The sequence below is a fragment of the Centroberyx affinis genome, unplaced genomic scaffold (assembly GCF_046629955.1).
Source record: "Centroberyx affinis isolate AG114_WGS23_722 - 3 ecotype Tasmania unplaced genomic scaffold, CSIRO-AGI_Caff_v1 ptg000422l_1, whole genome shotgun sequence".
Taxonomy (NCBI): Eukaryota; Metazoa; Chordata; class Actinopteri; order Beryciformes; family Berycidae; genus Centroberyx; species Centroberyx affinis.
In genome coordinates this window covers 200684-221763 of record NW_027279087.1, presented here as the reverse complement: position 1 = coordinate 221763, position 21080 = coordinate 200684, and the positions used below count along the sequence as shown (strand labels likewise).

The following is a 21080-nucleotide window of genomic DNA, read 5'->3' as shown; positions in this document are numbered from 1 at the left end:
AGAGAGAGAGAGAGAGAGTGTGTGTGTGTGTGTGTGTGTGTGTGTGTGTGTGTGTGTGTGTGTGTGTGCGTGGTGTTACCGCATCTCACTGTTTCCCAGTTCAGTCCCCATTCACAGTTAATCCCATTACGGCATGACAAGAATAGTGAATCTCATGCTAAATACTCACAATTATGCATCTGCTCTCTCCTTTACTCCCTTCCTCACTCTTGATTCTCTCTCTCTCTCTCTCTCTCTCTCTCTCTCTCTCTCTCTCTCTCTCTCACTCACTCCTGTTTCTTGCACTCACTCTTTTCCACTTTCGCCTCATACAATATTTTCTGTTCTATGTGTACTTGCTTGTGTGTCTAAGTGTGTATGTTCTTGCATAAAAAAGCCCTTTACTTCTCCCTCTCCAGTGGAGGATTCCCTCATTAGGCGTCACCCCTCCTCTCAGCTCATTGACAGTCATGTGTGTCTCCAGTCAGCATGGCCACATTCGTCACGGCTGCTGCAGTTCTTTTAATATCTGTGTGTTTACAGTTGCATTTTGCCTACAATTAAGCAATTTTAGTGAAATTCTTATCCAGAGCAACCTAAAAAGTCAAAATTGTTATAAGTGAGTTAATACATGTAATTAAGTATTATACGAGTTGAAAAGTTTAGTGAATCACATAACTGTAAGCTTCCTCATAAATACAATATACTATACGTATGCTATAGGAATTGTGAGAATATACATGGAATGATGACTACCTTGTTAATTTTGAACAAATAACCTGCTGGAAAGGTGTACTTCTTAAAGAGAGTTTTGTGTCCTTATTATAGAAAAGTTCAAAGATTTTTTTTTTTTCCCTGGCTCTTTCTTATTTCTTTATCTAACACTATAATGTACATAAATATTCTAGGGACACGGATCCATTACTTCTGTCTAGGCGCTGTGTCTTTGACCCTTAATTGCACTCCTTACTATTGGTTGCTTGTAATGATAGTGTTTTGAATTTTATCTTGCCTTCACAGTAATCCACTCTGAATAGGAAAATGCCTAAAATGTAAATATACCAAAAGCAGCACTGCAATGCTAACAACCAGAGAAGAGAGGATGTTTTTTTTTTTATGTCTCTGCACTGCTGAGCAGCATGACGATGATGTTTGTTTGTGTCGTTGCCATAGGAACATTCGTCATGGCGCCTGCGGAGCTTGGAGAGCCTGCATGCATTTGTGTCGCACTGCACCGAGGAGCTGATCTGGCTCAACGAGAGAGAGGAGGAGGAGATTGCCTACGACTGGAGCGACAGCAACACCAACATCAATGCCAAGAGAGAATTATACAGCGTGAGTGGAGGGAGGGGACGCACAGTTACACCGATGGTTTCCTCAGATGTGCTTCTCAGCAGGGAGGAAGGAACTTTAAAGTAGAATTGCTTTGACACTAAAACCCTTCATTAAAACCAAAAGAAATGGTATTTTATGTGAGGCGGTGTTGCTTTTTAAATGTGGCATCCTGGCATATACTTTAAGCTATCTGCCTCCCTTAACTGTTTTTAAAATTAATTTTATTAAATTCATTTATTGAAAGAAAAACAATAGCTATACATAGCACAGCCTCCCTTTACTGTTTCTACAGAACTTTCCCCATAATTTCCCCCCAAATATATCAGAACTCATAATAAAAGTTATAAGTATTGCTATGATGTTCATGCACACGTTTGCACACATCACTATTTGTACAGTAGGACAGTGACATAAAAATCCTGTCATGCTCTTTGACCCTCCTCCCTTTCCTTCCCTGTTTACAGGAAATGAGGTCAGAGTTGGATGAGAAACAGGATGTGATGCGGTCACTCCAGGAAACAGCCGACCGTCTGTGTCAGGAGAACCATCCGGCCAAGCAGACTGTGGAGGTGAGGCTGTCGGGTCAATCGTCAGTTTTATTCAACTGGACTGCTTGACCTTTAAAGATGCTGGGCTTTGCTTCTATGACTCATTTATGGAAACTGCTGTTTTCAACACAAATGTTTTGCTTTTCAGTTGACTGTGCAGTTTTTTGTTTTGATGCATTTTAAAAACCTTAGATGTATAGGATGCATATGTAAAGGGGCGTTGATGTTGTTGATGTTTTATTATTACTGTGTATGTATGTTTGTGCACTATGGACCAGATGAATTTCCTAAATGGATAAATAAAGTTGAATGTCAAGTGAAGAGGTAATATATCACCATGTAAAATACTGTAATAATAATACAGTACATGCAGTAATGCAGTATTGGGAGCGTCTTGAAATGCCAATGAGTGGGGAGTTTTTGTTCCAAAACAGAGTATGGTGCTGGAAAGTACGTTTTGAGAAACAGAAATCTCAGCACCTGGCCAAGTAATCGCTGAGTCATCAGTATTGATCAATAACCCCATCAACCCCCTGCAGATATATTATGGTCATTTTGTGCTTTGGGGTGGTAAAATTCATACTAATTGCCCCTTTATAGCTATGTATGTAACGGCTGTATGAAATCGACACCCACACACTTTCTCCCTCTCACCCTCCATCCACATCTGTCTGTGTGTTACCAGGCGTACAGCGCAGCCCTGCAGACCCAGTGGCAGTGGGTGGGTCAGCTGTGTGTGTGTGTCGAGCATCACCTCAAAGACAACACCGCCTACTTCCAGGTAAGACCGCTACCACGCACAAAACAAATATTATTACAATTACATTCATGAATAGTAGCCACGGTTTCACACTTTGAATGTGTTAAAATGTCCTGTTTCTTCTTATATAATTCATCTGAAATTCACAGGAGGAAAATTGTACATATGGATTAACGTTCTTATTATACTATACTGCTCCGTTTTCACCATATCCTCATGTTGACCTCTGACCTGACTAGTCTTGTAAAAGTGCTAAATGAAGTTTATAAAAGTATGTTTTCGCAAATGATTTTATTTTTTTATTATTATTTTTTTTTTCACAAGTGATATAAAAGAAGGTACTTATTTTACTTGCCTCATATCCTCAGGCCTCTAGTAGCTTTGATTTTATCCCAGGCTATGGAATGAATTGTCTTTCCTGTTATTAACAATTCTCAAAAAATCTTTCATGTTTAATTTGTCTTCTCTGCACTATTCTAGTACAAATCCACCATCTTAACTGTCCTCTCCAAGCTATTCCTGTGCAAATCTTGCTTCTCAACTCTTTTGCTGTGTTCCTGTGTCTTCTCTGTCAGTTTATGAGTGATGTGCGGGACTGCGAGTCGTACCTGCGCCAGCTCCAGGAAACCATCAAGAGGCAGTACACCTGTGACAAGAACAGCAGACTGGTCAAGCTGGAAGACCTGCTGCAAGACTCCATGGTATCTCTCCTCCTTCACTCCCCTTGTCTCTGAATTTATGTCCAGTTCTCACAGGGCAACTTTATGGGCAACTCTGGCAGGCAACAGTGCCCAAGGAGTTGCCTCAGTATCGCTGATATAATCGCATAGAAACATACCGTTGCTCGAAAAACATTTGATTCGATTTTTGATCTTGTGTCTCATTTTGTTGCCTGTTGCTGGGAGTGTTGCCCACCTACAGTTCAGTTCCATTTATATTTTGCATTGAGTAAACTGAAGTTAAACCTACAGAGGTGAACCATTCTGTAAAGTGACTGGAAACAAAACCACATGCAAAGCAACAACTTTTTAAAAATGAAAACTTTCAACACAACACTGTTAAAAACAATGTTCAAGGTTTTTATTCCACGATTTTGAGGTTTTTGTATTTTTGTTTTGTTTGTTTTTCCTTGCTTATGCGTGTTTATTTGGGTTTAGGAGTTCTGCTGCCACCCTGTGTGCACACTATATATACTTAAAAATGATATATTCAAAATAATTCTGGATCGGGGTGTTAGCAGGAATGACATGGCAATATTACAATCATATTCCTACCACAGCAGCAACAAAGAGCTAGCTGCAGCATTAGCATAGCACTGACCCTGAAACACCCAGCTTACTGTGCTGTGCCTCAGGCAGCTGCAGCACGCCGCATGATGGGGTAAAGTAATCTGTTTGAGAGGGCCTTCGCTGAATCATGCCCCCTGTGGCACATTTGTGAGTCTGCCATCTTCACACCTACTTCACACACACACACACACACACACACACACACACACACACACACACACCTCTGACTTCGAGCAGATGGCAGAGTGAGTGTGGGCCATGCTCCACAGGCCTGAGCAGTGAGCATATCCTCCCTAATATAAAGGTGTGTGTGTGTTTGTGTGTTTCTATGTGTGTCTGTGTGTGCCACAAACAACTGTTCTTTTCAAAAATACCAGTGTCACCAGTGTGGTTATGTGTGTGTGTGTGTTTGTTTGCTTGCTCTGATTGTGTTTACATCTATTTGTGTGGGCGTCTGTCTTTCTGCCTGTTTTTGTTTGTGTGTGTGTATGTGTGTTGCTGTCTGTTCATTTGTGTGTACGCGCTAATCAGTTTCCACTTCCAGTTAATGAAGTTTCCAGTTCGCTGTGTTCCAGCTCTCACTGGGGTGTGTGTGTGTGGGTGTGTGTGTGTGTGTGTGTGTGTGCGTGTGTGTGTCTGAATGACTCAACAGAAAACAACCAGCCAGGCCTCTATTAGCTGGAGATAATGACCTAGGAGAAGATACTAAATCACTCCTCTTCATCCTCTTTTTAGACACAGATTAGGACTTGGGAGAGGCTGTTGGATCGTACTTCGCCCTCTTTTCATCTGATTTATTTTTAAATCTGCTCCTCTTCTCTTTGGTTATTGATATTGAATGTCCTATTTATACATGGTCAGACTTCATAAGTCAGTGAAAATTGATAGAGTAGATCCTTGAGGCTTGGTATTAGATATTTTATGTGTATTAGGCAAACCTTTCCAGGGATGTGGAAGAGGCTAAACCCACCCTAAACTCAGTTTACCAGCTTTTCATTCGCCAAATAGTTAATCCACTTTTTTAAATTCATAGTATACATTAGAAAAAGGAGTAGCATACTGATTTAAGTTACATATAAACAGGATCTTAAGGAGTAAACAAGAAATATAAGAAGAAATATATATATATATATATATATATAATTGTGTATAATTGTGTATCTGGTCTGAAACTGGGTGACTTCCCAGCTTGTCATTTGACTTGTCACACAGCACTGACTGCAGCTAACATCAGCTCACTGTGAAATTCATTTCTGGGGTGTAATGTTATTAAACTGGCCTCTCTCTCTCTCTCTCTCTCTCTCTCTCTCTCTCTCTCTCTCTCTCTCTCTCTCTCTCTCTCTCTCTCTCTCTCTCTCTCTCTCTCTCTCTCTCTCTCTCTGTCTTCCTCTCTCTCTCAATCTGTCTCCTTTTATCTCTGTCTCTCACTCTCTGTCCACTTTTCCATCTCTCACTCTTTGCTTATAAGTCTCTGTCTCTAATGAATCCTTAATGAATCTCTCTGCTGAGGATGAGGCAGAAATTAAACATGTCAGGGTGAAGAGTTACGCTAATGCTCACAGTTAAATGTTTAATGGTTAGCGCCCGAGCTAACACATGCTGCTGAGTCAGGAAACAGTGAAGTCCTCTCACCTCGGGGGCTACAGGCTAACAGGCTAATTGTAATTTTGCAGGACCTGCACTATATTGTGAGCCATTTAGCTGGCAAGAAATATAAATAGGTTTTATTGTGGCTGCACAGAGTTGAAGTGATTTAAAATGAATAACTCAAAGCAAGATATAGTATGTTTTTTTTGTCCTTACACATTTGACAGTGCAACAAAGCTAGCTTCAGCAATAAGACATATTTGTTGGTACAGAACTTGATTTATCAGTGTAGTCTTTCTAATCCCGTTGTTTTAGCATGATTGACAATTTGAGCCAATGGCCATGTACTGTGTGTATGACTGACTGATAAGCTGACACAATTTGACGAACCAGTGATTTTCTGCCACAGGAGATAATTGACTGGCATGTTATTGACTGATTATTGAAGTGATGGGACAGCTTATGTAACCAATCAAAATGACCAGTAACAAATTGACTAACTTGCTGACTAGTGTAACTGTATGACTAACTGACTCATATGGTGAGTGACAGTTTGAATGACCTATGATTTTGCCCCTGCAGGAGGAGAAGGAGCAGCTGATTGAGTACCGCAGCTCAGTGGCCAGCCTGGTGGGCCGGGCCAAGACGGTGGTGCAGCTCCGCCCCCGCAGCGCAGAGAGCACCCTGGGAGCCACCACATCCATCAAAGCCATCTGCGACTACAGACAGATAGAGGTATGGGACCCACCGTGCAGTAGTTCATAAGCATACTGTTTGACAGCAGGTGTGCATGATTTGCAACCTAGGGTAGCCCAGGTAGAAGGAGTTTACTCCTCCTTAACCTCTCAGCAAAGATTTATTGTAAGTTTCTCTGGATGTGAGCGTATGTTAAATGCCTAAAATGTAAAAAGGGGATTCATCTTCACAAAGGGAGTGAAAATATAGGGGCATGCTATTGAAAACCATGTCAAAATGTTGTCCTAGTTGAGTTTATTAAATGTAGATATTGAAGCTAGTGTTGCAGACCTGGTTGTGGCGCTCTGTCAGCCAATAAGCTTCCAGTCTGCTTCCAGTACCTACAGCCAATGAGCTTCTGGTCTGCTGTGTTTGCGTTTTTGTATTACAGTTAATTCCGATTAAATCGTCCGTCTTGCTTTCCCCATCTCACTTCTGAGTAAATTAAGGTTTATATATAAGGGACCCTTTGACTCCCAGGACTGTCTGTCAGGTCACAAAATGTTCACCTGAGCTCACTGACCTCACCTCTCTGTTGTTTTGACCCTCACCACCAATCACCAGTCTCCTCTCTGCTCTGCACTTCCTCTCTAAGCCCCTCCCACAACGATGAAAAACTCTACACAATTTCTTCATCTTTTGTCAGGCTCGGTGGTTCATATTGATGAATAGCAACATTGGAAATTTTCTTGTAACAGCTCAAACAGTTTTCACTTTGACTGGCAGGTACAAATAGCCGTGCTCCACTTTGAAAGCTGAATAAGCATAATGATTATGGCGCAGAATTTATAATAAGATTTTGTTATTGCTGTGTCATACAATAGGTTTTTTCAAAACTGTTTTACTTTGACAGATTTCCCAGAATATATATAATAAATATATTTTTTGCCTTTATTCCACTCAGAAAACTGTGATACAGCTCTATCTGTCACAGGATCATTATAAAAGCCCCCAAATGGCCAGGAGACACTTGAAAGTAAAGAAATGATTAATGAGAAGAGGAGAATTTCATTTGCCAACTGTGTTATTTCCTCCTCTAAGCCCGTTTTTTATAGCACTCATAGGAGCAAGTGAAGTCTCTCTCTCTGTCTCTCTTTCTCTCTCTGTCTCTCTCCCAGCTGTGATGTCTTCAGGGAGTCTAAAAGCCTATCAATTAAACATCCATCCCAACCCCTTTGCGGGCTCGGTTGAAAATCTGCATCTCCACTCACCTAGCGCTCTAGCTGAGGGAGGCTTGGCCCGGACACCCAGCTTACCTGATGCTGCTATTTCAGTCTCCTGCGTTAGATTCCCCTGGGCCGCTCTGCCCAGTGAAGCGTACTGTGTGTGAGGTGTTGTGGCCAGGTGAAGCAGGAGGAGAGGGAATTCAAAGTCATTTTCCTCGTTTCCTATTCTCTTCCTCATCAAATGTAAAAAAAAAAAAAAAAAAAAAAAAAAAAAAGGAAGATGTAAGCTGCCAGTGAGCTGAAAGTTATACTAAAGTAAAGCGGCGTGACTTCAGTATTCACCAAACGTCTGGTCAAACTTGCACATTACCAAAAGTAATGTTTCTCTCCTTCCCTCTCCTGTGTCTTCTCTCTCTCCATACCCTCATGTACCTCTTTGCCTCTCCCCTCTCACTCCCTCCTCCTCTTCCTCCTCTTCCTCCCCTCCTCTCGTCTGTCGGCTGGGCTGGCAAGACTAACGTTCAGGTATAGCTGCCTATGTTCTCCCTCTCTCACCTCAGATCAGTTCTTACACTGCACACACTGTACTGCCCTGGTTGCCCCTCTCTTATCAGCTGATCTCAGATCCAGTTTCACCGACAGTAAAGTAATCTGCGGTCGTTGTGAGCCTGGTACCTGTTTCCTCGCCAAGTTTCTTAGAGTAAAGTTAAATCCAATATCTACAGGGAAACTCAGCACACAGCCACAGAGATTAGAGACACCTCGCACATTCTTAAAAGATGCAACTATGCAGCTTGCATCACAGATGGTTCATTGAAACCAGCGGTTGCTAGGTAGTTGTTGAGTGAAATTCATCTGTCTGGTCAGCTTAACAGATACTAGCAAATACCAACATGGAAGTAGAAAATCTCCAGTACCTTCTACCAAAGAACATGGTCAGGCCAGTAAGAATAAAACTGGCTTAAAGGAACATGCAGCCCTCATAGCAAAATTTTGAGATTATTTTTTGGGAATTTTGTCTTCATTAGACAGTTGAAAGTAGAGAGTAGAGAGGAACGACTGGGGCAGAGACGGGGGCGACACGCGTCAAACGTCCCAGGCCGGACTCAAACCCAGGATATAGTGTGGCATGTGAGCGAGCCAGCTGAGCCACCAGGAATCCCCAGCTAATCAGCTTTTTGATTAACATAGGAATGTGCAATAAGAACATTGGTGGCCGTTTCATCTCTGTGTGTCCAATATTTAGTATATATTTAGTCTCCCATAATACATGCTAACACTATAGGTACACTGTGTGTTACATTGATGGCATGAGCTGGCTCAGTATCATCTCAAAAGCAGTAGTGCTGTAAATACTGGACACAGATGAAACTGCTGTTAATCTTATTGCCACACAATGGAAAGTTGATCAATGAATGAAATTTGGTGTAGTCCTTCAAGAGTACAGGTGTAGGATGAGAGTATTTCTTCCTGATCAAAATGATTGAAAGGGTAAAATGGACTTGGTCAGGGATCCTAGACCAGTAGTCGTACTTTCAGAGGTTTACCAGCGGTACCTTGAAGTAGACTGAGATCAGCTGGTGAGGGCAGGTAGCAACCACTGAACTGAACTGAACTGAACTTAACACAGTCCATGCCTCCCAGGCCCATTCAGTCAGTCAGACAATTTCAAGTCACAGCTTTAAGCTTTAATGTACATTTCATATATTTATGCACATAGCCTTGCATTATTGATGTGTTGATGTGTGTGTGTGCAGGACGAGGTGAGAGGGTGAGAAGGGGTGAGAAGGGGTGCGGGTGGGTGAGGCAGGACAGTTGCACAGCGCAGCCTGACACTGATGTGCAGCGCTGGAAGTCTCCCCACAGCCATCGCTTTGCCTAGTGTTTAAGCTATGGGTTTTAATTTCAGAACCATACTGAATTATGCCAGATTCTAAACCCAAACTATACTATTGTCCTGTGCTGGGTTTCTCAAATCACCATATCCATAATGTTTTGAGTGTGAGATACATTTGTGAAACCTCGCCCAGGTGTCAATAAACCTCGCTTTGAGTTTGGAGAACATTTGCTGCTTTCACAACGAGTGTTTCCTGTTTAGAAACGTGAAAGCGCTCGTCCATTCAATATGGCATAGTTCCTGCCTCCAGGTTCTCTGATACATGATATCATTTTAGGGCTTTCGCTAACCTCATGAAATCCATGAACTTTTGCATTTTGTGTTGCATTATCAGTTTGTTGCTACCAGCTTTTGGTTTACATGTTTTACATGGTTTTCCCTTTTCTCCCCCTCTGATCCACCTCCTCTCCATTCTTCTTTTCCATCTGACCTCTTACGCCTATCCTTCTACTTCTCGTCTTTTCGCCATTTAACATCATTCACCCTCTGTACTATCATTATCCTACTTTCCTCCATCTCTCTTCATTCCTCTCACCTCCCCAAATATCTATCCATCCTATACCTCCTCTCTTCCTCACTACTCCCACATCCATCCTTCCATCACTGTTTCCTACCTTCCAACCTCCATCTCCCCCTTCACCCTCCCTCTGTCCTCCCATCCTCCTTTCCCCATTCCTCTTTCCCTCTCTGTATTCCTCCATCCCCTCCTTCCTCCTCCATTTGCGGTCCATCCCTCTCTCTCTCTCTCTTTCTCGCTCCCTCTCTCTCGCTCTCTTTCTCTCTTCTTTCTCTCTCTTTTCTCTCCTCTCTCTCTCTCTCTCTCTATCCATCCTGCACCCCTGCCTCTTCTCAGATCACTATAAGCCGAGGAGAGAGTGTGTGTTGGAGGATAACTCCAAAGACCAAGTGGAAGGTGATCAGTCCCAGTGGGAACGAGGCCATGGTCCCCTCCGTGTGCTTCACCCGTCCCGCCGCCAAACCAGGAGGCCATCGACACCGCCAGCAGGTAGGGAAGATACCGGACACACAACTTACAACACCATTTATGATCACATTTTTGGATTTTGTGACAGGTGCAAAGTTGCTGCTGAGGTGTTGCTGCTTTGACTAAGATGGTGTAGATAGGTTTTTAAGCTTTCATTATGCAATATCAAATAAATACAGGTTTTTTAATATTTTCAGAAGAAACAGTTGACTTTTTTTTAACCAATGGGCTAAGTTGCTAATTGGTTGCTAATTTTTGTGCTGTCAATAATTATATCATAGTAAGTGTCAAATGTTGGACATTTCGGAACAAAACTTTTTGAGTCTTATACACATTTCACAAAGTGGCGGATGCGCTTTTGTTCCATATTCACTCCACTCCATATCCATTCCCTGTGTGTGTGTGTGGTGTGTGTTTGTGTGTGTGTGTGTGTGTGTGTGTGTGTGTCTCCAGGATGGAGCAGTTGTACCAGAAGGTGATGTCTCTGTGGCATCAGCTCCATGTTAACATGAAGAGTGTGGTGTCCTTGGCACTACCTGCTCAAAGACATCAGACCGTCTCCGCATGGGACCTGGACACGGTAAGACACAGTTTGGGTGTGTGTGTGTGTGTGTGTGTGTGTGTGTACATTTTCAACTTTGAGGAGGCACTTTTGTTCTGTTTTATTCTATTGGGTTCAGTTCTACTTTGTCTTCTGCACTATTCTGTTCTATTTTATTCTGTTCTCTTATACTTTATTCCATTCTATTCTCTTCCGTTTTGTTCTCTCCATTCTACTCTTGTCCTTCCATTTCATTCCAATCTTTTCTGTTCTATTCTATTCTGTCCTGTTCTGTTCCATTTAATTCCATTCTGTTCTGTTCCATTCTGTTGTGTTCTGTTTTATTCTGTTCCTTTCTTTTCTGTTCTGTTCCATTCCATTCCATTCTGTTCCATTCCATTCTGCTCCGTTGTACTTATCTTCTCTCTCCTCCCCCTCATCTCTGCTGTCAGGTTCGCTGTCAGTCTCCGTCGGAGCGGCAGCAGGTTCTGGATCACCTGGAGGCCCAGCTGGCCGACTTCCTGTCTGACAGCAGAGAGAGCGCTCTGTTCACGCCGGCCGACAGGCGAGAGCTGGAGAAGGACGCTCAGCAAGCCCAGCAGCACTGCCAGGACCTGCTGCTCAACATGCAGACAGGTAGGACACATGGATGGACGCATGCTTACCTCACACCTACACACACACACACGCACACAGGTGAAAAAATTAACACCCACCAAGTGCCAAATGCTGATAAAATATGTCACCCGCCACACTGGCCAGTAACACTTACACAGAGATAACAGTTGAATGCTTCAGTTACATACAGTCTTTGGCATTCTCAAACTTTGTCCCTGCTGGCCACCGTACAGTCTCTCTGACCGTCAGCCAATCAAATCAAATCAAAACAATGGCGTCTGATTGGCTGTCTGTTGCGTTGGCTCTACACAAAGTGGTAGCATCCAAACTTCTGCAAACTTTGATTTATTTTAAGTTTACATATTTCTGTGAACAATGAACAATTTCTATGAACAATGAAATTAAGTTAAACTCAACGTTGAATCTTGAAGTACTACTTACAAAATAGAAACATGTCGGAGGATGTACTCACCTTTGTTTTGTAAACATGAATGAACACTGGATAGCTTTTTTTGAATGAAACTTAATGTATGCAGGTATAACACAGGCAATAGATTACAGGCTATGCTTTTGCGCAGTGTTCCTGTTAGTAACTCTTCTCTCTCCCTCCAGTGGAGAAGGATGAGTCGGTGTCTCGCTCCTACCTGTCGGAGCTCCAGAACATCAGGCTTCGTGTGGAGGAGGCGGAGCAGAGGCTGATGAAGGGCATCCAGACTCCGCCCCCCAGCAGGCTGTCAGGCGACGGTGTTGACACCACCATCCAGATCGCAGAGCAAGAGGTCAGTGCTTTGTTTCAGCCCCACCTGCTGGCCACATGGGGCAATAACATCCTTTATTTAGCTGGACTAATAAATGTTGTTCCTTGTAATCAAGTGGTTTTAATATGGACTATAAGAATTTAACAAGAAAGCAAGTTTTTTCATTTAAAATGGAAAACACTAACACCCTTTGTTACACTGGTGTGATATATATTGGTTGTAGCTACGTGAATAAAAAAGCATGCTTTAATAGTTTTGATATTTGAGAAATTAGATGGCAAGCATTTCCCAAGCTTGACTTGAGATATTGATCAGAAAGGTGATGATTATTACACAAGCCAATGATGATGATTGTGTATTTGTATGATATTCTCACATATGACATATCTAAAGTTTAAAATCTAAAAATATCCACAAGTTTCATCTTATTTTATCTGGGTCAAATAGTTTGTGAATGACAATTTACCTGAGACTGAATCATCCTGATTTGGCAAATCCTATCTATCTGGTACCCCAAAGTTAAGACAAAATGTAATAATTTTTTGCAAATACTGTTTAACCTACAGCAGGTCAGGACACACCCTAAGATTTTACTCTCCATACAGTCGCTTACTGGCAGCTTTAGAAATCTCTTGCCCTTCGTCTTCCTTGTCTAGAAGCTCCAGTCAGAGCTGGACGGCCTGCGCTCCAGTCTGGGCGAAGTTTCCCGCCGCTGTGTCCGTTTCTTCGAGGAGAAACCGTCTTCCTCCAGCGTTCCTGTCCTGCGATCTGAGCTCAATCAGTCTGTGGAGAAGATCGACAAACTGCACAACCTGTCCTCCGTCTTCCTACAAAAGTTAGTGGACTTTTTATCCAGTACTTACCACGATTCTGTTTTCTAGAGAGAAACGTTAGATACATGCATGTTTTACTTTAAAACGTATTGACATCCTAATGCAGCATACTTATTTAACCATCTGCCTAACTCTCTATCCTTCCCCTCATCTTTTATCTCTCCCAGGTTAAAGACAGTAGACGTCCTGATACACAGCCTGGAAGAAGCAGAGAGCCAGGTCAGGAAATATGAGAGCAGACTAAGTGAAGAAGACATCGTCCCTGCTGACACCACGGCCATCCACAACCTCAGAGATCAACTAGGGGTGAGGGACACGTTGTTACATACATGATTTACTCCTCTTCTTTTAGCTTTTAGCAAGTTATTTAAAGTATTTCCTTTCGTTTCGCTTTCGTCCCGCTCCAGAAGTGGCAGGCTGAGCTGTCGGAGCAGGAGGGCGTCTTCCAGTCCCTGCAGTCGGAGGTGGGGCGGGCCAAAGAGGCGGGGTCTCAGCTTAACAGGCTCCACCCAGACCGCAGCCCCGAGCTGGAGCGCTACCAGGAGCGAGCCAATCAGATGGCAGAGAGGTGGAACGGCATCAAGAGACAGATGGACACTCGGTGAGCAGGAAAGGGGGAGGATGAGAAAGAAGGAAAAGACTTAGGGGATAGGGGAGAGTAATTTTTACAAACATTTAAGTTAAATAGATGTTTATTTTGGCTTAAGGTGGGTTATGAAATTTGCAAAAAGCTTAATAGTCCCAGTCAGTTAATAGATTTTAACCAGACTTTTCAAGACTGCTTCTATTGCACAAATGAGCAGAATTTTTTTTGTAAGACTTCTATCTATTAAACGTTTTGGATATTTTGTTCCCCTTTGTTTTGTTCCAGACAAACTGATCTGGAGGCTTTGGGCTCGGCCCTGCAGCAGTACAGAGACGGCCACTCTGACCTGATCAACTGGATAGAAGAGACGACAGAGAGACAAGAAAACACTCAGCCTGGACAGACGGACAGCAAAGCCCTGTCTGAACAACTGGCCCAGCAGACGGTTAGTAATATAGATTTAATGTAGTGTAAGTGTAGTGTGAAAAGATGGTCACTTACAAAGACAATGAAGTACAATGGAATGATTACAAGGAATGATTGATTCAATTAATGATGGACATATTGACATATGTGTATTGAATGTGGTATAGTGGAAAAACACAAGAGAAAATAATGAATGCCACTTACACACTGTAATTCACCGACTTTTGTGAAATGATCTATAATTATATTATATATATATATTATATTATATATTTTGACTTATTCTCTTCCGCAGGCATTAGTAGCAGAGATTGAACAGAACCAGACCAAACTAGATGAGTGCCAGACTCACTCCAAACAGTACTGCACTGCAGTGAAGGTACGGAACTGTTTCAAAAATTTCTATTCATGTTTATATAGTACAGTATACTCTTCTACAATTGTCTAAATGATCTGGTACTCGTTGAATTGTTGTATGCTACAAATTATGAAAAATATTTGCAAATGCATTTGATGAGTGTCAGGTTGCAAATATTTTATGATAATTAAATAAAAATAAATCCCATCTCTTCATACCTGTATTCTGTAGGACTATGAGCTACAGCTGATGACCTACAGAGCCTTCGTAGAGTCTACCCACAAGTCCCCTGTCAAGAGGAGGAGGATGCACTCCTCATCTGACGCTATTACTCAGGAGGTAAGGAGAGACATGTTGGTTTACTACTTTGATAAATATCACTGTCATTTTGTATAGATTAAAGTAATTAAGCTAGGTACAATGTAATGATTTTCAGTCTAAATGTAATTGCACATAACTAATGCATTTTTTTTTTTGGTTTATGTCTCTAGTTCATGGACTTGCGCACCCGCTACACGGCCTTGGTCACCTTGACAACGCAACACGTCAAATACATCAGCGATGCACTGAGAAGACTAGAGGAAGAAGAGGTGAGACTTTTTCACTCTCTCGTGCTCTCTCTTGCCTATCTCTGTCTTTCTTATAGGATTTATATGCCTATTTTTTATGTAATGTGTAGAATTTGTTGTCAGGTTGAATAACTGTATTATAAAAAGTGCAGAACTGCCAATACATTTTGTATATCACCTAATATAATGGCAAGACATTGGCTTCATGAGGTACATTGTTTGAGATACACCATGTTAAATGTCCCTGCCATCTCTCAATCCGTGCAGAAAGAGGTTGAGGAGGAGAAGCAGGCCAGAGTGGGCCAGGTGTCAGACCTGCTGGGCTGGGTCAAAGGCCTCCAGGGACGCACTGGGGCCTCCAACGCTGAGTCTTCACTTGCTGCTCAACAGGTACAGCATAGCAGAATTCTGTTTTATTTTGGCGACACACACAATCCTACTGACAAGTTGCCTTTAAGAGAAGCACTTAACGTCCAATTAGTCCAGTGGAGCTGCTCAGGGGCCAACAGTAGGAGACTGTGGTGGTACTGTGTAGCTGAATGAATGTCAAACTGGGTGTTGATGTCTTATAAATTAAACTACATGCTGTGTTATTGAAATGTTGTAATGAATTTTCTAGATCAGATAATTGACACATATTGTGCTTTTGTCTGACTAAGCATTATACAATACAACATATACCATTTACATTTATCTAAAGCGCCGCAAGCATTATAGATGGTACTTGTACTAAGCATATCCTTCATATCTGTGCTGTAAAGGCCATCACTGAGCAGCTAGCAGCCAAGAAGGATGAGGTGGCTGAAGCCATAAGGAGCACCCAGGTCTTCCTGCTGTCTAAACAGGCCAGCAAGTAAGTTAATATCACATGAATGCACATACAAACATTGCCCTAAACACACACACACTACACACGCTCCTGACATTATGACTTTGTGTCCTAGAAACTAGCACAGAGCAACACACACAGTGACACACATGTACTATACATGCACACAGTATACACGCTCAACTAACCACCCCTCTACACACACACCTTACAAACTTGTGCATGTGACCTCCCAACCATATGCACGGTTCACATTGGTCATGGAATATCTGAGATATCGTGGAATTTTACATCAGGGCCACAGTGGGAACCCTGCATATGAGCAACACACCCTCTGATACAAACGCACACACACACACACACACCATTCCTCAACCCCCCGCTCCCAGCCCCCACTAACCTCTCCCCTTGTGTCGTGTCCAGGTTGTCCCCAGAGGAGCGGGCCCATGTGGCGGCCCAGCTGGACGAGCTGACGGACACCTACGGCCAGCTCTGCGACAGCTCCACCCAGCAGCTGCAGCAGCTGGAGCAGCAACTGGCCAAGGAGGAGGAAAGAAAGGTAGAGAGGATGGAGGGATGGGCTGCAAGATGGAAGGGAAAAGTGTGGAGGGAGGAAGGAATAGATACACACAGAGAGACGGGGCTAAGCGGGAATAACTCGCTAGCGGGGCGCAAACTCTGCCCCTTGCTCATTGATTCACATTTAAAATTTTTGCTAAAACAAATCTAAACTTATGTTTTGTAATTTTATAAGTTTGCTATGATGTTAGCTATGTCGGTTTTGACATATTTGACTGTATCTACTGTCAACTGGCTGCTGCACAGTAACAGTGAATAACGTTGTAATGGACATAAAGAGAGACTGGTAGCCACGCCAGCGAGTTAGCTGTCCCCTGCAAATAATCTTATGTGTATCTATGGTAAGAGTGTAGGGAGGGGGGAACGTCATGGGTGAAAGAGAGAGGGTTGATGGCGGAAATGGGGAGGAAGGGAGGGATGGAGAGACTGAAGAGGGGAGGGCAGGTTTATGACAGAAACTAATTCTGCTGATGCAAGCTTGAAAAAATGCTCTTTCACCAAGTTGCTCAAAATGTGATCTGCCTACTGCAATTTTGAAGGTACTTTTTTATAAAAATGTCGCTTTGACTCTGGAATATGCTCGCGAGCTGAGCGTGTGTTTGTGCGTGGGCCAGCGAGAGTGTGTGTGCGTGTGATGTAAAGCATGTTGTGTGTTGCCCGTCCACTGCGTGTGCATTTTTGACACGCATCACCACTATTCACAAGTCTCACTCATGAACATGGTTTGGTTTAACTGACACTACAGACCCTATTCAGACATTGGATGTCTTCACATGATCTAAAAATGGCATTTTTGTGTTTCTTGTCACTTTTCTTTGACCCCTGCACCTTGCCAGTCAATAGGAAATTACAAGGAGTATAATAATTTAAGACAATCTGAAAGCTGTTTTAGTACTTCACTTGGTCATAAACCACATTCTGTTGCTCACTTTCCATTAGAATCGATATTGTTTTCAATTTTTAAGACTTATGAATGAGGGCAGAACGAGAAGAAGGATTTATTTGAAGACACTGTCTGAATTGGGCCTTAGCATGGAGTGTTCCTCTCTCACACATCTCCAACATGCCTGCACTCATGTCATCAACCATCACCACCCTCATAGTTGCTATCATCTTCATCGTCTCATCATCGTCATTATCATCATAAAATACATCTGCTTAACTGCTAATATGGCTAATTCATGGCCTTAGTGGTGCAGCAGTAGTGTAGTGCTGCCGAAGTCATGCTAGCAGTTAGGTAAAAACTATAGAGCTTTACTTTTGTTAGAAGCATTAGTAGAAGCACAATCATTTTTGAAGGAGATGCACCATCACATTTGACTGTCATTACTGTAGCTACAAAATAGTCACTCACAGATCACTGTATCATGTAGCTTTTCTTTATGCACTGGTAGTCATACACATTCTGCACACACACTCCATTTAAATGTTACACTGCATAAAGTTTACCCCATATACACACACACATGCAGACCACATACACTCATTCACTCGTTCCTGTCCCGCCATATACAGGGCATCAATCAAAAATGGATTGAATGTGTGTGAGAATTTCAAACAATCCTTGACAATGATTTTTGTGTGTTAACGACTGCACCCCATAATTGATTCCTATGTGAATGGTGTATGGTTTTACAGGTGATGTTATTTTGTATGATAAAATGTGCTAACTGAAGCATAGGGGTTTGAAAAAGTGCTTAAAAAGCCACTGTCTGTGTAGAGTGTAAGTGCACCAGAGGCCAGCTATGCAAAAACCCTCACTTCACTGTTTGAGCATGATGTGTCCAGATCACAAGAGTGTGTGTGTGTGTATGAGAGTTTTTGTGTTTGTTTTTGTTTGTTCTGTCTAATGCATACTATTAATGTGTGAAACTTTAAACCAGCATTTTGCTTGAAAATCACTAACAGCTGCCAGAGGAGAATTGTGGACATCCGAGCTCTGAGCCAAGGATCAGAATGAGAGATGGAAATCAAGGCATAACATTTGTAGACACCCTGATTGTGGAACTATTCTATCTGTAGTCAGTTGATGAGTTAGACCTATCAGTTTACTTTTCAGTTGGTTCCCTGTCAAAGGTGTCAAAGCCGTAAGGATCCATTCCGTCCTATTAAGACTCAGACTGAAAACGCCATAGTTTGTTTAGTCATCTAAGCCAGTTTGAATCAGGGTCAACAGGAGGATTGAGAGTCAATCCAGTGTTGTAGTCAGAGGGAAGAGTGGCATGCAGAATGCTAACAACCAGCTTCTCACCTGTCGCGCCTCGCTCTGCCGAGCCCTAAGCTGGCCCATTAGTGTGTGTGCGCCACGGGACAAGCCCGTACGGTAAGTGGTGCTCGCTTTCTCTCTTACCGTTGCTTCTAATTTTTTCTCACCTATCTTTAGCGTACATTTTCTTGTCTCTGAATATCTCTTTTTTCCCTTTGAGTGTCTGCCTCCCCTTTTTTTTTAGAGCTTTCTTTTCTGCACTTGTGTTACTGGTTGCTTTATTGCATGCTTAGTGCTTCTTTTAGAGTAGTGGTAAGTATTTCTGCGCTTTAGAATATATAGTAAATGTCAAAACATGGTAAAAAACTATCAAATTTTTAATATGTACTGCCAAGTAACCTACCAACAAATAGTTTCCATAATTATGATTTTCACAATTATGTCAGTTATGTTTTTATGGCAATTTGGTGTGGGTTTTCTCCTTTTTCCTGATTCTACCATCTGATTCTGATCAGTTCACCAATTGTATCTTTCATATAATATTCTTTAGCTATAATACACACCTGAAATAAATTATTCTGTTCTATTTTTGTCATGTAATAACAGCAAAATTCCAATTGAACTGTATGATATTCACACATTTTCTTAATCAAATCTCAATACCACACTGATCAGTATTATTACAAAATTGAAGAACAGTTTTTGAATTAAGATCAACTGGAAGTCAGAGTGTACATAGTTATTGTTGTTTTTCTTTCTCTCTGTAGAGCCAAATCGCCATTGCTGGAGTTATTGACCTGGGAACCGTGGAAACCTTCCCAGTGTTCCAAGCAGCCCAGCGTGGTCTTATTGACCAGGACACCTGCCGCATCCTACTGGAAGCCCAGCTCATTATGGGTGGGCTCCTTCAGCCTGACTCCCCTCTCAGCCTATCACTGGAGCAAAGTCTGGCTCAAGGCTTAATTGACACCCATACCAGCCAGACCCTTTCTGAGTTACAGAGTGCCTTGCTTCTGGTGGACCAGGCTAAGCCTATAGGTGACCAGCAACAAAATCTGCTACCAGTAGTTGTAGCCATGGAGGATGGGCTTATCAGAGAGGAGGTGGGACTCCGTATTCTACAACTCCAGATGAACACAGGAGGCCTGAGAGATTCCAGAGGAGAGAGGATGAGTTTGGAGACAGCAGGAGAGATGAGTCTTTTGACTCCCAGAACTTTCACCAAGCTCCAGTCACGGCTCCAACAGCGGGACCTCATTGATCCAAACACGGCAGAAAAATTAAACCTGTATGAGCTACAGCAGCGCTGCGTCTTCAATGACGACTCAGGTCTCCGTCTCCTCCCTGTCAAACAGCAACCTGGAGGAACTGTCTGCCTCCGTTCCGGAAGAAAGGTTGGCATCTTCCGCGCTGTCCAAGAAGGCCTGATTGATCGGAAAGTTACTGTCCGACTACTCGAAGCTCAGCTCTTTGCAGGTGGTATTACCGACCCGCGGTCTGGTCACCGGCTAACAATTGATGAGGCTGTTCGCCATGGACTAATGGACCAAGATCTAGCCTGTGCCATGCTGGCACGACAGCTGCAAACCGGAGGAATTCTAGACCCTTTAAGTGGAGAACGTCTGGAGGTAGAAGAGGCCATCCGCAGGGACCTTCTCTCCTCTCGTTTGGCTCTATTGGTCCTTGAGTCCCTTTGGGCCTTCATGGGAATGCTGTGGCCAGAAACTGGAGAGCTCCTGCCCATTGCTGAGGCTCTTCAACAAGGAGTGATCTCAGGAGAGCTGGCAAGGAACATCCTGAGGCAGCGTCATGCCATCGGGGCTCTGTACAACCCAGAAATCCCCCAATTGATGCTCCTAAGCCAGGCTGCTGAGGAGGCCCTAGAGCCCAGTGTAGTCAGTTTTCTCAAAGACATCCACATTCCTGACGTTCTTCCCAACATGAACCGATCAGGTACCCCATCCCTGAACCGCTTGAGCTGGGGTTCCACCAGCTCCTCTCCACCTCCGTCAACCCCACCCCCTACATCCTCTCCCACAGGGCTTATCTGGGACCCCACACCCATGGATGGAATAGATCCTGAAGAACAAGCAAAACATAGGTTGCTGTTTCACCTGATGACCCACAGCTATGTGGATGCCCATTCTGGGAAACGGTTGGTGCTGTTAGAGCCTGAGCTGGTAGAGCTGGTCAAAGCTACTGGACTGGTTGCTGGAGACTCTGTTTATACAGATGAAGTTGAGGCAGGAAGTAGTTTGGTCCCAGATAGCCAGGAGAAGATGGAATGCGTGAGAGATTTTAGTTTGACTGGTGAGGGAGAGGGAGATGAACAGATGGACATTGAAGAAGAGAGCTCTAATGTAATCACACCAAGCAAAGATGTTGCCTCCAGTAAAATGACTGACAGGTTTGAGATGAATGGAATGCGTAGTCTAGAAGAAAGGTATGATGGGGAAAATGACAAAGAATTGCAGTATAAACCAACAGCAATTGAGG

General features: G+C 43.0%; 1 protein-coding gene across 1 annotated transcript in view; it reads left to right on the top strand.

Moving 5' to 3' along the window:
• Positions 1-21080, top strand: part of LOC139641986 (microtubule-actin cross-linking factor 1, isoforms 1/2/3/4/5-like) — a 132730-nt gene that overhangs the window by 17859 nt on the left and 93791 nt on the right. Inside the window, 24 exon segments of the mRNA XM_071516669.1 lie at positions 1153-1314; positions 1779-1883; positions 2548-2643; positions 3198-3323; positions 6081-6233; positions 7913-7924; positions 10150-10260; positions 10262-10302; positions 10735-10807; positions 10809-10833; positions 10836-10861; positions 11275-11458; positions 12053-12219; positions 12855-13033; positions 13199-13337; positions 13439-13632; positions 13903-14062; positions 14339-14422; positions 14633-14740; positions 14893-14991; positions 15238-15360; positions 15732-15823; positions 16223-16358; positions 19352-20957. Coding sequence (XP_071372770.1) covers positions 1153-1314; positions 1779-1883; positions 2548-2643; positions 3198-3323; positions 6081-6233; positions 7913-7924; positions 10150-10260; positions 10262-10302; positions 10735-10807; positions 10809-10833; positions 10836-10861; positions 11275-11458; positions 12053-12219; positions 12855-13033; positions 13199-13337; positions 13439-13632; positions 13903-14062; positions 14339-14422; positions 14633-14740; positions 14893-14991; positions 15238-15360; positions 15732-15823; positions 16223-16358; positions 19352-20957 — 4201 coding nt within the window.